Here is a 14633-nt window from a genome sequence, read left to right as displayed (position 1 = left end):
CCTCTGCTAATTGTTATATGTAGATGCTATTGTGTTATAGCTGGTTAGCTATGAATAGTGATTGTGAGACTACAACAAAAGCAAGTAGAGTATTCATAATCACTCGGGTCAACACTAACAAGGGATAAAAAGTGACAGTCATATGTTCCTTGTCACTGGCTGGCTCCATTCAGATCATTGTATGGTAGCTAGATATTATTCCAGAGGAGTTTTATTAGTGATCTAGTCATTACATTGTGATCATCCCTGCTGGATAGGTGAACAAGATGTGGACGTTAGTTTACAGTTGCCTGGCATTAGCTGCCTTGGGAAACTGCCAGAATAATGAAACTACTACTAGGATACCTGTTACAGTAACGCAGGCAAGCAAGTTAAATGTTACTGTGACTCTCTCTACTGTGAGTACCTCTACTCATACTGTGAGTACCTCTACTCATACTGTGAAGACCTCTACGGTGTCACCATCAACAATTAGTGAGTATTTATACAGTACTGTCAATAATATAATATATACCAAATGATATTTCCTAATCTTTAATATTAAATATTTAAAATTAAATAATAGAAAAACTTTAAGGACAAACTTACACCAGAATTCTGTTTTCAAAACAAATTTTTAAATGGACAAAATTAAATAATTCATTTTTCATAATTAAATAATTAATACATTTTTCTCTTCTTATTTGTAATTGTAATAATTTAGTTACACATTACAAAATATGTTTATCAAACAATACATAAATACAAGAAAGAGTATATTGTATCAAAACTGCTTTCAATATAAGCTTTCTACAATTGTTGATTGAAAATATTTATATTTTTTAAATGTTAAAGTAGTAGTAGTAGTAGTAGACAAAAATGATCATATATATTAATTCTTCATGAAGAATTAATATACTGTACAGATACATTCTCAACCTTATTTAAATTTTCTTAGGAACCACAGTGGTATACCACAAATTTTGGAAAATACTCATAAATTACATTACTCCTTCTATCGGAATTTTTGTTTTATAAAATGTCTGAAAGTATTATACTAATCCTGTCTAGACCAGTGAATACCTGAGATACTATGGCCAAGTAGAATTAATTACAGATAGATTGCCCCAAGTTTTTATTTTATTTAGGTGACTTATCTAAACTTTATTTTTAAAATGAAATTTGTTTATGGAATTTGGGAAAGTTGTTGAAAGGCTTAGCTCAAAAGGTTTTTTCGTGTGAAAATATTTTATAGCTCTTGACTTCACTAGACCAGATTTAAGTTATTTATTATGGGCCTTTCATCTTGCTATTAAGTGCACTACTGTATATCATGGAATAAATGTAAGTGACGTTATTAACTCACATAGCAACTAACTTTCAGTTTTGGAAATAGTAATGTATTATATGGACAGTTAATTTATCCATGGGTCTGTTGAGAAATCTTAACTCTGTGAATAGTATGTTTAAAAAAAATATTTGTGTTTTTATGATACAACCCAAAAATGTCTATTTCTTAAAATAGATATTTTAACACATATTCGTTTATGGTTGGTGTTAAATAGCATAATTGACAACATATTTTATGTGGTAAGTCACCTTTCACAATCAAACATGTTGCAGTAGGTATAAAATGTTATTTATGACCTGTTCCCCATTTTGGGCAATCGTTACATTACAGTAAGCAATATCATTTTTTAATTTTCATTTGTAAGATTATATTATTCATTTTCTTCAACTCACCAAATATTTTACAGCAACATTACAAAAAAAAGAGAATCTGTTATGATTTAAGTACCCAACGATACAATAGGCGTATTTTAAAAGTTGTCACATAGCAACTACTGTACCTACTTGTTTTGGATGACACAATTGTTGAACTTTTTATATTACTTACTTTTAATGTTTGTATAAAACTGATAGAATGACATGTGCAGAATCTGTTTATGTCTTCTGCCTTTGATTAATATTCATTCATTATAAAAAAAAAATAAAAAAAAAAATTGAATAAATATCAAAAGTACCAGTACCATTTATAATTTCGAGCAATTATTGCATACTTGAATATTAAATGTTGTTTTTATTAAAGTAGTTTTAACAGTCTAAATTTTGGTTATTCTTTACATTCTTTTTTTTGTAACCCAACTAAATATTGAATAATTAAAAATACCTTACCATTTATAATTTCTAGGAATTGTTGCATATAAATGTACTGTATATTATTTTTATTGAAGTTAGTGTGGTTCCTTCTACAAATCCTGGTTATTCTTTTATATTCTTTTTTCTTATCCCGATCAATACCTTTATTGTTTTCTGAAATCTTGTGGCATTTCTTTCTGGTTATTTTGCTTTTTATTTTTCTTATTTTATTAGTGTTTACAATGAGATTAAACCACTGGTCTCCAAAAATTGTCAATATTCCATTTTATTTGCTGTTGAATTTATACTGTATTTATTATCCTATCTGTGTGTTTTGTGTTTCTGTTTGTTTATGACATACTGTATAAAGACTACCGTAATTGTCATGCGTTACGTAAAACAGAACTAAAAAAGTTCAAGCTTGCTTTCCAGACAACGGCAGGACGTAAGCGCGCTGCAAGTAATTTTGACCGATCACGATGGGTCACTTGAACTGTTGTTTGTGATTCTCAACTCTCTCATGTTATGCCTACTGTACTGTATGTACAGTAGTTGCATGGGAACCAATACAGTAATTGTTGGACCAGTGAATGTACAGTAGTTCAATGGATATGGACAATTTTTATTTAGTAAAACCATTGAGGATGGTAAAACTTAAAAAAATACACAGTAAAAGAAATACATCACGCTACAGTACATACAGTACTGTATTTAGACCGGTTTCAATGCACCAAGTAAAATATCCAGAAATTTTTTACTTTTAACTACTTCTTCATCCATGCTTAAACATGTTTTATATCCTGGTGGTGGAAAGAATGTAGGCCCTTGGATTATACTGTATACCAAAGGGGATTGGAAGCAGATAAATTTGTCATTTTTTATAGCATAGGCATACAGTACATAATTCAGTTATTAGTTGAATACTTTTAAATTATACCAAAAATAGACTAACTGTTATAAAAAGAATTAAAAGAATTGTCAGTGTTATTGTTGCATTGTCAAAGTTATTGTTGCATTGTCAAAAAACCAAAAAAAAAAAAAAAGAAGAGATTTTTTTTGCATGGTTTTAATTGTTATTGTGGTCACTAATTCCAATCAATACAATGCAACGATTTCAAAGTGATCACCAAAACTTACAAGTTTACAGTTACAGTTACAGTAGTTTGATTAAGCACGAAATGTACTAAATTCAATAAAGAAGCACAAATCATTTGTTTTCATTTACTGAAAACTTAACACATGATATAGAATAGGCATCCTTGATTGGTTATTGGTGTATCCATTGAAATACGTATATTTTTGCTTTATCATTCTTTTCTATACAATGTAATGACCTTTTTACATTTCGTACAGTAGCCAAGATTAGGAATAGAAATATAATTAGAGCCTACTGTAGGTGTGGGATGAATAGACTTGACTTGTTTTATGGTACAAACAACATCCTTGAGATTGTATACAGTAGGCACTGTACTTATATGGATATTTTGTTATGGACTCTTAGGTTTGAATACCTTCAGTTCACAGTAAACAACTTGTAACAATAGCGGAGCTCAATCGGTTGCAGTGGCGTCTACATTGTAAGCAACATTGCACTCTGACCTGAATTGTTACTGCGTATCCTTTAGTGACATTCACACCGTTTCATGGAACGGAATATGGTGCAGTACAATTCTTGATACGATGTTCCAAAATGACACTGCCTTCCATTCCATGAAACAAAATACCCGTGCAGATTTATACATTCAGCTCCTCAATTTTGATAAATATTTAGGGACCATGTCAACACTATTCTACTGCAGTAAATTGAATTTTATTCATCCAAAAGAGAAATATATATAAAAAAAGAATAAAATACAAAAAAGATGAAAAGGCCCATCCACAAAAAGCTAAAAGCTTGTACTTGGTTGTTTTACCTAAAGAATTGATTAAACAACCATAAAACAGTTAAAGATGTATTGTCCCCCTGAAAAAATAATTCTTAAAAATTTTTTTGTTAAATATTTCATTTTAATATAACATAATAGTTATCCACTTTGACCAAAAATTGGATCGAAAAAAAAATGTATTTACCTGAAAAAATGTAATTCAAAGCAAAAAATGGTCAAATTGGCTGCCAGCCAATGGATTTTTGGTTGAATTTAACCATTTAGTTTGTCATTTAATAAGTGAAAACATTTTTTTTTTTTTCGTTTTTTTTCTATGGAAATGATTCACTTTATTAAAACTACAAAATAACATATTCAAAGTCTGATTTAATTAATCTTCATTTTTTATGTTTTTGGGGGACAATACATCTTTAATACAATAAAAAAAATATGTGGTAGTGAAAAAGTTACAGTAGCATTGGCAGAACTTTATATGTATACTTATTAAATAGATTCAACTATACAGTACATAAATGGAATAATACATTTTAAAAAACTGCAATAAAATTTTAGTTATAAGGCAGTTACTAAAAATGAGTGTGTACAGTACACATGTAAAGGCAAAGCTGTGACAAGGGTCGATTACAGAAAAAAAGTGTACAGTTATTAGACATATGTAGAAACACCACCATCAGCCTATATTATTTATTTATTCTGTCTAACTGTAAGCATTGATTTCCAAAATGGTTGAGTAGAGAACATCAACAATATGAATTTAGAAACAAAATAGTAATTTACATTGACAATACTAGTGACATACAATAAAATGTTTGAACAAAAGACACATTTTTTTTATCCATTTCCTAGTTAGCCCACTTAATAGCATTTAATGCTATGACATCATTATGGATTACTAGATATTTTAAGCAATACTGTTTCCATATTCTGTAAAGTGAAGGTTTGTCTTAAGGATGTACTGCTGTCAGTATTTGTATTCATTTCAGGGGGTTTCCCTGCCTCCTGCTACTGTAAGCTTCCTGTTCTCACTAATGTTTATTCATGAGAATTACTAAAGCATCAAATAATTAAATCAAAGTAAAATGACCATCTCCCCCAGATAGTAAATTACAGTAGGTCTGCAAGCTATTACATGACCCTAATGATGTTGAACAATACAGTGACTTGTAACAATTCAGTTATTTTCAGCATAAACACAGTACCCTGTATCTGGCTTGTTCCATGATTTATTGTGTTTATAACTTATTATCTATGTGCTTGATTGTCTCCCTGTAGGCCTGTTTGCCTCCCTGTAGGCCTGTTTCCAAGGTGAAGATAATAGTGTTAAATGTGTAAATTTAAGGGGAAACCATTCAATAAATTCTGTCAATATGATTATTTATGGGCATTTTATTTTTCAAATCTGTGTGTCAGACAATGAAACTTGTTCAGTTGGATACAAACTCTGGTCTTCCATTAAAGTCTAGTGGGTATAATAATAAATTGCAAGAACAAGAAGAGGTTGTCAACTTAAGTACAATATTGTATGTGTATGTAGAAAGGTTAGGGTCAGTGCAGAGAAGTTAAAGGTGAATGGTTAGAGTGTGGAACTGTACTAAGGAAAGGTTATTTAACAACTTCTTATGGTAGGTGGAATCACTAACTCCATGGTGGAATTTTTAGATTGACCTGGTGCTATGTCATCAAAAAGGCTGTTTTCTTGAAACCCTCAAGATATGCTTCAGAGTTACTGAAAACTCGAAATCCTTCATGTTGAAACCACTACAGTGACTAGTTGTCTTGCGGTCTTGCACCAGTGACACCATTACAGTGACTAGTTGTCCTGCGGTCTTGTACCAGTTCTCTTTTCTAAATCCTAGTATAGTATTTAGTTATCTCATCCTCCCACATTATTTCATGTTGATCCTCAAATGTTTTGCTATCCATGGGGTTCATTGTCCATCTGCTACAATTTCTAATTTTAATTGTCAACACTATTAGAAATATTTGTCTTTCCATCATTTAAATAAACTAAGAAGATACGAGGGCATTTTTCATTTAGTGATTTTATATATCATGATGGAGACATTTAATAGAAGAAAAGGAAGAACAAATATACAAGTTACAAACGCTCTCTCTTTAATATACAGTATTGTACAGTTACTATATTCCCAACATTGCTTTTGCAGCTAGTTTTTTTTTACCATTGATCAATAGTAGTTTTTTTTAAATGCAATTCATTATTATTATTGAATTTATGCACATACAAAACAGTTTGTTTAAAATGTTAATCTTTTATCAACAGTACATTGACATACAATTTACAGTACTTGACTGACTTAATTTCACTGTCAGTGTCAAGAGTATTTTTAATGGAAAAAAAAAATTCAGTATTTGGATGGATTTCACAAAAACATCTTGAATGAAACCACTTAATCTCCTGTTACAATCAGTAGCATTATTTTTATCTGCAATCTATTGTACTGATGATAGCTTCTGCAATTGAGCCCACTGTACTGCCTACTTACACATTACCAGCATCTCTTATACAGTAGCTTTGCTCTGTATCAGCATAGATATAATTCACTATAATAATATCTCTATGGTATCAGCTGACGACATCAGCCAAGCAGAAATGTTTTTCAATACACTACTACAGTAGGTTCCATATTATACAAAGATGTATGTGTTGTCACAAATCAACTGTTAAGGAATGCCATTTAGTAAATTATATAATACAGTATTTCAAAGATTGATTATAGTTTTTACAGTATAATATCTCTATGCTCATAGTAAGGGATCGGACTACAGTATCACTAAGAAATATACTGTAGTGAAATTTTGATATTTAGACAGTTTTAATATTAAAAGAATATAAACTTTACGGTATTGTTATCAGAATCTTGAGTTACAGTAACACTCTACCAAATGTTCCATTAGATTATGGATTTCTGTAGATGAATTTTTAGGTGAATTTTGATGTTATTATTTTTATTTTGTTTATAAAAATTATGAAATAATGTACTGTCGGTATTACTTGAAAGTCATTGAAATCTGATATTGAATTGATATATAAAAAAAATCATAAATATGGATATTAAACAAAAGCATTACTATACATTTTTGTCCTTGTGATAGCCTTTCCCTTGCACAATTGACTAAATGTTTGGGTTACGCTTGAATCAGAATGGCATTATAATAGTAAAAATAGACAATTGTAATTAATAGAAGTGGATGAATTGAGTATGACTAATTTAATATTGAGGTTTTACTGTTAGTTGCATTGTTTGTCATCTGTTTGTAAAGATAAAAATAGGTTGTAACAACAGATTAAATATCAAACACCCTCTGGCCTCACCCCTTTTCTCTCTGTTAATCCCTTTCATATTCAATCGTTTTCCCCATTTGTTAACAATTTTACTTTTATATTAAAATATGATAATTAAGGACAAATAAAAAAATGTAATAAAAAATCTCATCAAACGACTTTCTAATTAATATTTGCTACAGTATTTGTTGATAAAAAAAAAAAAAAAAAAAATAGTCTTACAAAATTGCATAATTGGAATCGTTTTAATTAATCGTTATTTTAATAGTTTATCAATATTTAATCAATGTACCAAAACATGAGAATGTTTTAAATAAATAGTTTACTGTGTTTGTAGTAAAACGCAAGATTGACTGTTACTGAGCTCATCATATACCACTAGTACACTCCCCAAGTAATTCCATGGCCATAGAATGGTAGCAAAGAATTTCATTTGCCCTAAAATTCAGTTTTAAACCATATCCCTCCATGACATAATGCCAGTGTACCTAAACAGACTATTCAAAGATGGACAAGTTCATGTTACCTGATATGTACACTGTACAGTAAATTAAACAACCACACAATGTATTGATTGCCATTGTTTATGCTGCCTAATGGATTCATTTTCTTTTCCGATTGAAAACAAAGTGCTGTGTGCATAATATTAAAAAAACATGATGTAATTTAAGTAGAATCACAATTTTTCTTCACAGGTATATAACATTTTTTCAGATTTCTTTTTATGATATTGCACTTATAAAATTATTTCTTTACATAGTATTTTATTTATTTCTTTTTCGTGAACTCATATTGAGACTGTGTTCCCATAAGTCTCATTACACAACTACAAAATTGATACACAAAACACATTAACATTAGTGACTATTGCATGTAGATATTTGAATTATTACACAACCTGTTGACCCCTTTTACAGTACTAAAGTATGTAATTCAAATTGATTCATCAATTGATATACAGTACAGAATAAGAATAAGCTATCTTACAACCTGCTGTATTGCCAATGCATACTGAGGTTACACAGTTGTATTCTATTCTTCAGCTTGAGGAAACCATTAATAAAGATACATATTTTAAAATATTGACTGAACTCTGTGATATAAATGAATATATAATATGAAAGCTGTACTGTGGGTTGCACAGTACAGTCGTTCATTAGGTAGAAAATCAATAATGGTACAGCTATTGTATAGGTCTTTGTCAGAGAGGCATAATTGGTCAATATAACAACCATTTTTAATGATACAGTGAAAGATAAATATTTATCTTTTTTCCCCCATTATACAGTATAGGTAATTTTAAATGTTAGCAAAGAAATAAGTCAAGTCAAGTCAAGTATCATTTATTATCATTTGTTTTAGGAAAAACATAGAAATTCTGTTTGCTCTGTTGGCGGAGCACAATATCCAACGGACACAACACGAACTCAAAAACAAAAACATTACAAAAAAAAAGTGTCTACATCATATTTAAGGCTCTAATAGATCCTGGAAAGAAACTATTTGTAAATCGTGCCTTATTGGCCTTAATAGAACGAAATCGCCGACCGCTGCGCATCAACTGGAACATACTAGAGGCCGGATGAAATTGATCATCTTTGATAGCCACTGCCTTTTTCAGAAGACGATCCGAAAATATGTTCTCCAAAGGCAGTTGTGCAGATCCAATTATACGCGATGCGGTCTTGACTATTCTATTTAGGTCACGCTTTTCATTTTCGGTAGCGCTACCGAACCATACCGTTAAAGAATACGTTATTACACTCTCTATAACTGACCTATAGAAGGACGACACTGTTATCACATAAAATATTCATAAGCTTTCAACTACTGCAACAAACTAAAATCATACATTATTACAGTAAAAAAAAAATTAATTAACTGCAGAAGAAGAAGAATTATTGACTTATTATTCTTATTATAAGTCTTAAATTAATTTAGTTTTTTTTTTAAATACCGCTTTCAAATCTCATCTGAAAACTTTCTTATTTCCAGCGAATCCCTGCTTCGGAAGAACACTGATTGATGAACATTTTGAGTGGACAGAGATTTTAGTATAACATCACTGTTTCTGACTTTAGATCAGTGTAGTACAATTAATATAAATTATTAATTACAAAATATCTCTCTATTTGTCTAGGTTCTTCAAGCCCTTGTGATTCATTCAATGGAGGATGCAGTGATATCTGTTCTCCTGGCATTGATAATTCATCTGCAGTATGTTCATGCCCTGATGGTCAAAAGTTGGTTAACAACGACAAAACATGCGTTGGTGAGTTATTTTTAGTGTTTTATTTTATTTAAATTTAGTGATAATACTGAAATAGATATACAGTAGAAATTCTCCTATGGGAACACCCCTACTCAGGGAACACCCCTACTCAGGGAACACCCCTACTCAGGGAACACCCCTACTCATGGAACACCCCTACTCAGGAAACACCCCTACTCAGGGAACACCCCTACTCAGGGAATACTGCTATTCCCAACTAAACTTTCAACTTGAATTCCTCTACTTGACTACGACGATGACGCTCTTCCAATACTGTAACAATAGAGTAATTATGGTATTGTTCAAGTCTATATAGCATGTATTAAAACAACAGAGTAACCACCCTCGACAAACCAACACTTGAACAGAATGCACAATGAAAAAGTTTCCACTGTATGTCCCATATGGGAACATGATGTTGTTTGAGATGAGTAGGGATCATCTTTTTGTGAATATTAATTGCAAATAGGGACCATCTTTGAAGTAATCATAATAAATTATTATATAATATTTATTTATTGTTCCTTTTTTTACAGTATATACAACTATTAGGAATTAATAATTAATTTAAACATTACCTTTAAAGAGGAATGTTGGAAAGCAGAAGTTTGTGCATGTTGCCTTTACTATTAGTAGTAGATAAAAAAAAATAAATTCAATATTAAAAAAATGAATACAATATGTATTAATTTGATTGGATGTGCGTAAAGTTCTATACTGTGTTCCGTGTTAAAGCTGAAACTTGAATTGCCATCCAATTATTGAATCATGGAAGCCCTGGCGGAGACGTGTTACTGCACATTATATAACATCAAATAACCATTTCATACTGTAAATTTAAACTCACGTATAAGTGACCCACTTTAAACTGTAATATTACATAACTAGTATTAAATTTCAAATATTAGCCCAGGTACCCTATTATAATATCAAGACCTAGTCTAAGTAAGCAAATGATTTCTTTAATATTTTCCGACTTATTGAATTGGTTGGAAGAAGGCCAAACAACTTGTTATGTTGAAATACTTTCTGCACTGTAATGCAACATCACTGATTTTGTAGATTACACTAAAAATATTAGTCTTAAATTTAGTTATTATTTTATTTATTTTAATCCCTGTTTTAGTCAAAAAATTTATTCTCATTATTCTAAAGTGAACCTTAGCATCAAAGCTCTGTCTGTCAAACTTTATGTTACAACAAAATGTGATGTGCCCATGGACATGATGATGTCATATCACTACCATATTTCGACACACTGTTATTGTCAAACTAGTTTGATAGTGTAGACAGATCTTTACACAAAAACCAAGTAGTATAGTAACTATTTCCGTCACTATAAAAATGTAATGCTCTTGTTTTAAAACTCTAGATGAAAGTAACTTATGTACTGGCTTGTTCAATTTTTACTGCGATAATGGCCACTGCATTCCTGATCTGTGGGTGTGTGATCTTGACAATGATTGTGTTGATAATTCAGATGAAGCCGAGTATCTATGCGGTAAGTTTTACATACAGTACAAATCATACCTACTATACTTAATCGTATTAAGTTACTATGGATCAACAATCAGTTTAAATACGATCCTGGTACTACTGTATTGTACTGTGTTTGAACAGTTACATTAGTGTTATTGCACATCCATCCTTGTCATTTCATTGGCTGATTTCATATCATGTGTTATTTGTCGAAATGTAGAAATGATCTTGAATTGTTCTATTCAATGGCCCCACTCATTGTGCAGCATGATAGGTCGATAAATAATACAAAACTAACCTCTGACATGCCGTCTACAATATAAATGTTGTGCTCCACACAAAAAAACTTAGCTCAACCTAGTTGTATACTGTACCTAGCCATTGATGTCCATTTCCAAATGGTTTAATTTAAATAAAGTATAAATTATGACAGTACAAAATGAATGATGAATGTTTTGTGTTCATTGAATAGAGAAAATATTTTCATGAGTTGAAAGATTGTAGTGGAGCTGTGGTGGTTAACATGCTTGCCTTCCAATTCCTAATGCCAGAGTTGTTCAACTCCACTCCCAGCATGATAAATTATTAAATAGTTTATCCTTCCTGTAATTGGCAAGTTAGTCGCTGTTGGATGCGTATGAAAAACAAAAAAAGATTAACTGTTCCAATCAACCTATAAACATTTACTTTATTTAAATTGTATACTATTTGATACAGAAAAAGAATACTCTTTTGTCAGAACTTGTTGTTATAATGCATGTCCACAGATAATGAATTCTCACAGATTTACATTTTGAATACGGTAGATTTGTTAAATAATGATTTCATATTGTTTTATTTCCAGCTTTCCATGAATGTGATGATTCCGAATTCATGTGTGATAATTCTAGATGCATTCCGTATGCATGGCGTTGCGATTATGACAACGACTGTCGAGATAACAGTGATGAAGTAGATTGTCGTAAGTTTCTTATAATTAACTATGCAATAATAATAATAATAATAAAATTATAAGTCATTATTGTGCCATATTGTAGTGGAAACAGGCACAAACAAGAAATGATTTGAACTTTATACTTCTGGTTTGAAGGCACAAACAGCATATACTGTACCATTATGTTTTGGTGGTTAGGCCAACATTGATTAGTCAGCGGTGTAACGCAGCTGGGAGCACTCATGAGAGGCCCTATAACGTTTGGAAGTTGGATTGGAGCTGCCCATGCTCTGGAGCCCCCTAAACTCCAGGGCCCCTGAGTTTAGCCAGAAAGTGCTCATAGTTGTTACGCCACTGTGTTTAGGGTATGCTATCACCCTAACATGAACCACACAGTAGGCAACTCCAGCCAATATTTTTTCATTATATTATCTTGTGTGGTTTTGTATACCTGATTAATTCATTTTCAGTACCTCAATGACAATATAGAGTTTCTCTCTGCCTGTCAAATTAAAATGTACATCATTGTTAGATTCAACCAGTATTTTTTAGGAAAGAAATTTATCATACAGAACATCCAGGTATCAATTCAACCAGTGTTTTTGTCATATTTTATCAATTGTGACTCATAGCGGACACACCCCTGTAAATGTCAATGTATTGTAATTTTGATAATTGTATAGGTAAAAACCAGCTGTGAAAGTCTGTAAATCAAATAAGATATTTTGTACTTTTCAGTAACATTAAAATGTAAGCAGTTAATAGATAAAAATGGAAACAAATAAAACTTCTAAAAGAACTTTATGAATATGGAATAATATAATATTTAATACATTTATTATGTTTGTGTTAATTCAATTCCACTATGAAGACATGAGGAAAATTTATTTGCTCATATATTAATGTGAAAAATATATTACCTTTTAATCTTGTTTTTCTTTTCATATTTGTGCATTCAAATTATTATAAATTACTAAATCAGAGTATGATTTCTTTCATTCCTAGCCTTCCCAACCTGCGAATTTGACGAGTTTACATGTGGAAATGGCAGGTGTCTAAGCTTGGCTGTTGTCTGTGACGGCGCTAATAGTTGCCGAGATGCCAATGCCACTGATGAAATAGATTGTCGTAAGTTTTATTTTTGGTACAATTTATATTTTAAAAACATTAATTAATATTGCATGCCATGTGACCCACAATCATCCAATCAAATGACAGGAATATATTTAGGTGTTATATAATAATATACTAGGCTGACTGGTACAATGCATTATCCCAAACAAAGCCCAATAATAGAGTTGCATACCAAAATACCAACTTGGAGGTTTAACAATATGTTCATTGTTCACAGCCCTGTGACTCTATCAAATTTGTCTGAACACAATCCTGCCCAGGTTTTCCTCATTTGGCACCTTTGAAAAAAGGTTTATTGAATGGTAGATCCCTCCATATGCACAAACAAAACAAAGTACAATTGATATTAATATTTTGTACAGAGTATAAATACAGTATATATTTTATAGTTTTGATTAAATTTATATTGAAAAGACAAGATTATTATCATTATAACAATTTTGAATACAGAATACTTTAAAGCTAAAATAAAAAGTAAACACATATTTGTAAATATGTATTATATTATATTAATACTGTATTACATTATTGTAGCTGCATATTGTATGCAATTTGAAAATCTGCTGTTATTTAGTTTGCACGTCAAGCATATTACAGAATTAGTTACGCTTATAGACATCTTCCCTGTATTTTTTCTTATTATGTGCAGTATACAGTAAAAAACAAGCTGTAAACAGTGGCCTAAGGCAGGGGGAAAGGCTCCTGGTTTAGCACTCCTAAGTGGGATAATTGCATTTGGCTGCTCATGCTGAATCCCTTACTTCAGCCTCATGGTGCCCACTGGGTTTAGCGAGTGACTGCTCATAGCTGTTACACCACTGGCTGGAACAAATCTGATGAAGGCAGGGAAATATCAAACTTTTTTGGCAGTGATCATGACTAATTTCTATATAATATGGATTATCCATGGTGTATTCAATTAAAATTAAATTTGTCTATACATAGATTTTTACATTATTTCTAGAAATTTCTATAACAATGGCATACTATTCCACATTGACAGACGTTGGCATGGACATCATAGAATTCAATAATAACCATTAAACTTAAAAGCATATTCTTAATTAAATCCTTGATCAATACAAAGAGATAAATACACTAATACGCTGTTCAATGATGTTTGTATTGTGTTTTATGGTGTAAAACCCTAGTACAAGGACACTTCATTAAAACAGTTTAAAGGCCTTTACATATAGATAATTTTAGATAACAGAAACATACATTGTACTACTGTATACATGTAAATAAAAGCCAATGCATACAGAATGCCCACCTTGTGGGTAATATTCCCAGGATGCATGGTGCCTACACACATTTTTTTTCTCGTACATAAGTTGGGGGTCTCCTTGTGAAAGATAGCCAAATTACTTTCTAAAATATAACTAAACCTTTAACCAAATAATCTATTCTCTCACTATAAAGTAAAAAGAAGTTAGTCATCGACATGCAAAGTCGATGGAAAGCATTTGCATTAGCGAATTGTAGTTCAATTCTAACGTCACATGT

The 14633-nt window shown here is 31.0% G+C and overlaps 1 protein-coding gene across 1 annotated transcript in view; it reads left to right on the top strand.

The window, feature by feature from the left end:
- Positions 1–14633, top strand: part of LOC140040867 (low-density lipoprotein receptor-related protein 2-like) — a 121847-nt gene that overhangs the window by 71287 nt on the left and 35927 nt on the right. Inside the window, exons 49-52 of the mRNA XM_072087113.1 lie at positions 9449–9580; positions 10953–11081; positions 11904–12020; positions 12999–13121. Coding sequence (XP_071943214.1) covers positions 9449–9580; positions 10953–11081; positions 11904–12020; positions 12999–13121 — 501 coding nt within the window. The remainder of the gene's footprint in view (positions 1–9448; positions 9581–10952; positions 11082–11903; positions 12021–12998; positions 13122–14633) is intronic.

This window comes from Antedon mediterranea, chromosome 2 (genome assembly GCF_964355755.1).
Source record: "Antedon mediterranea chromosome 2, ecAntMedi1.1, whole genome shotgun sequence".
NCBI lineage: Eukaryota > Metazoa > Echinodermata > Crinoidea > Comatulida > Antedonidae > Antedon > Antedon mediterranea.
Note: the sequence above shows the minus strand (reverse complement) of the source record. Positions and strands in the feature narration are given on the sequence as shown.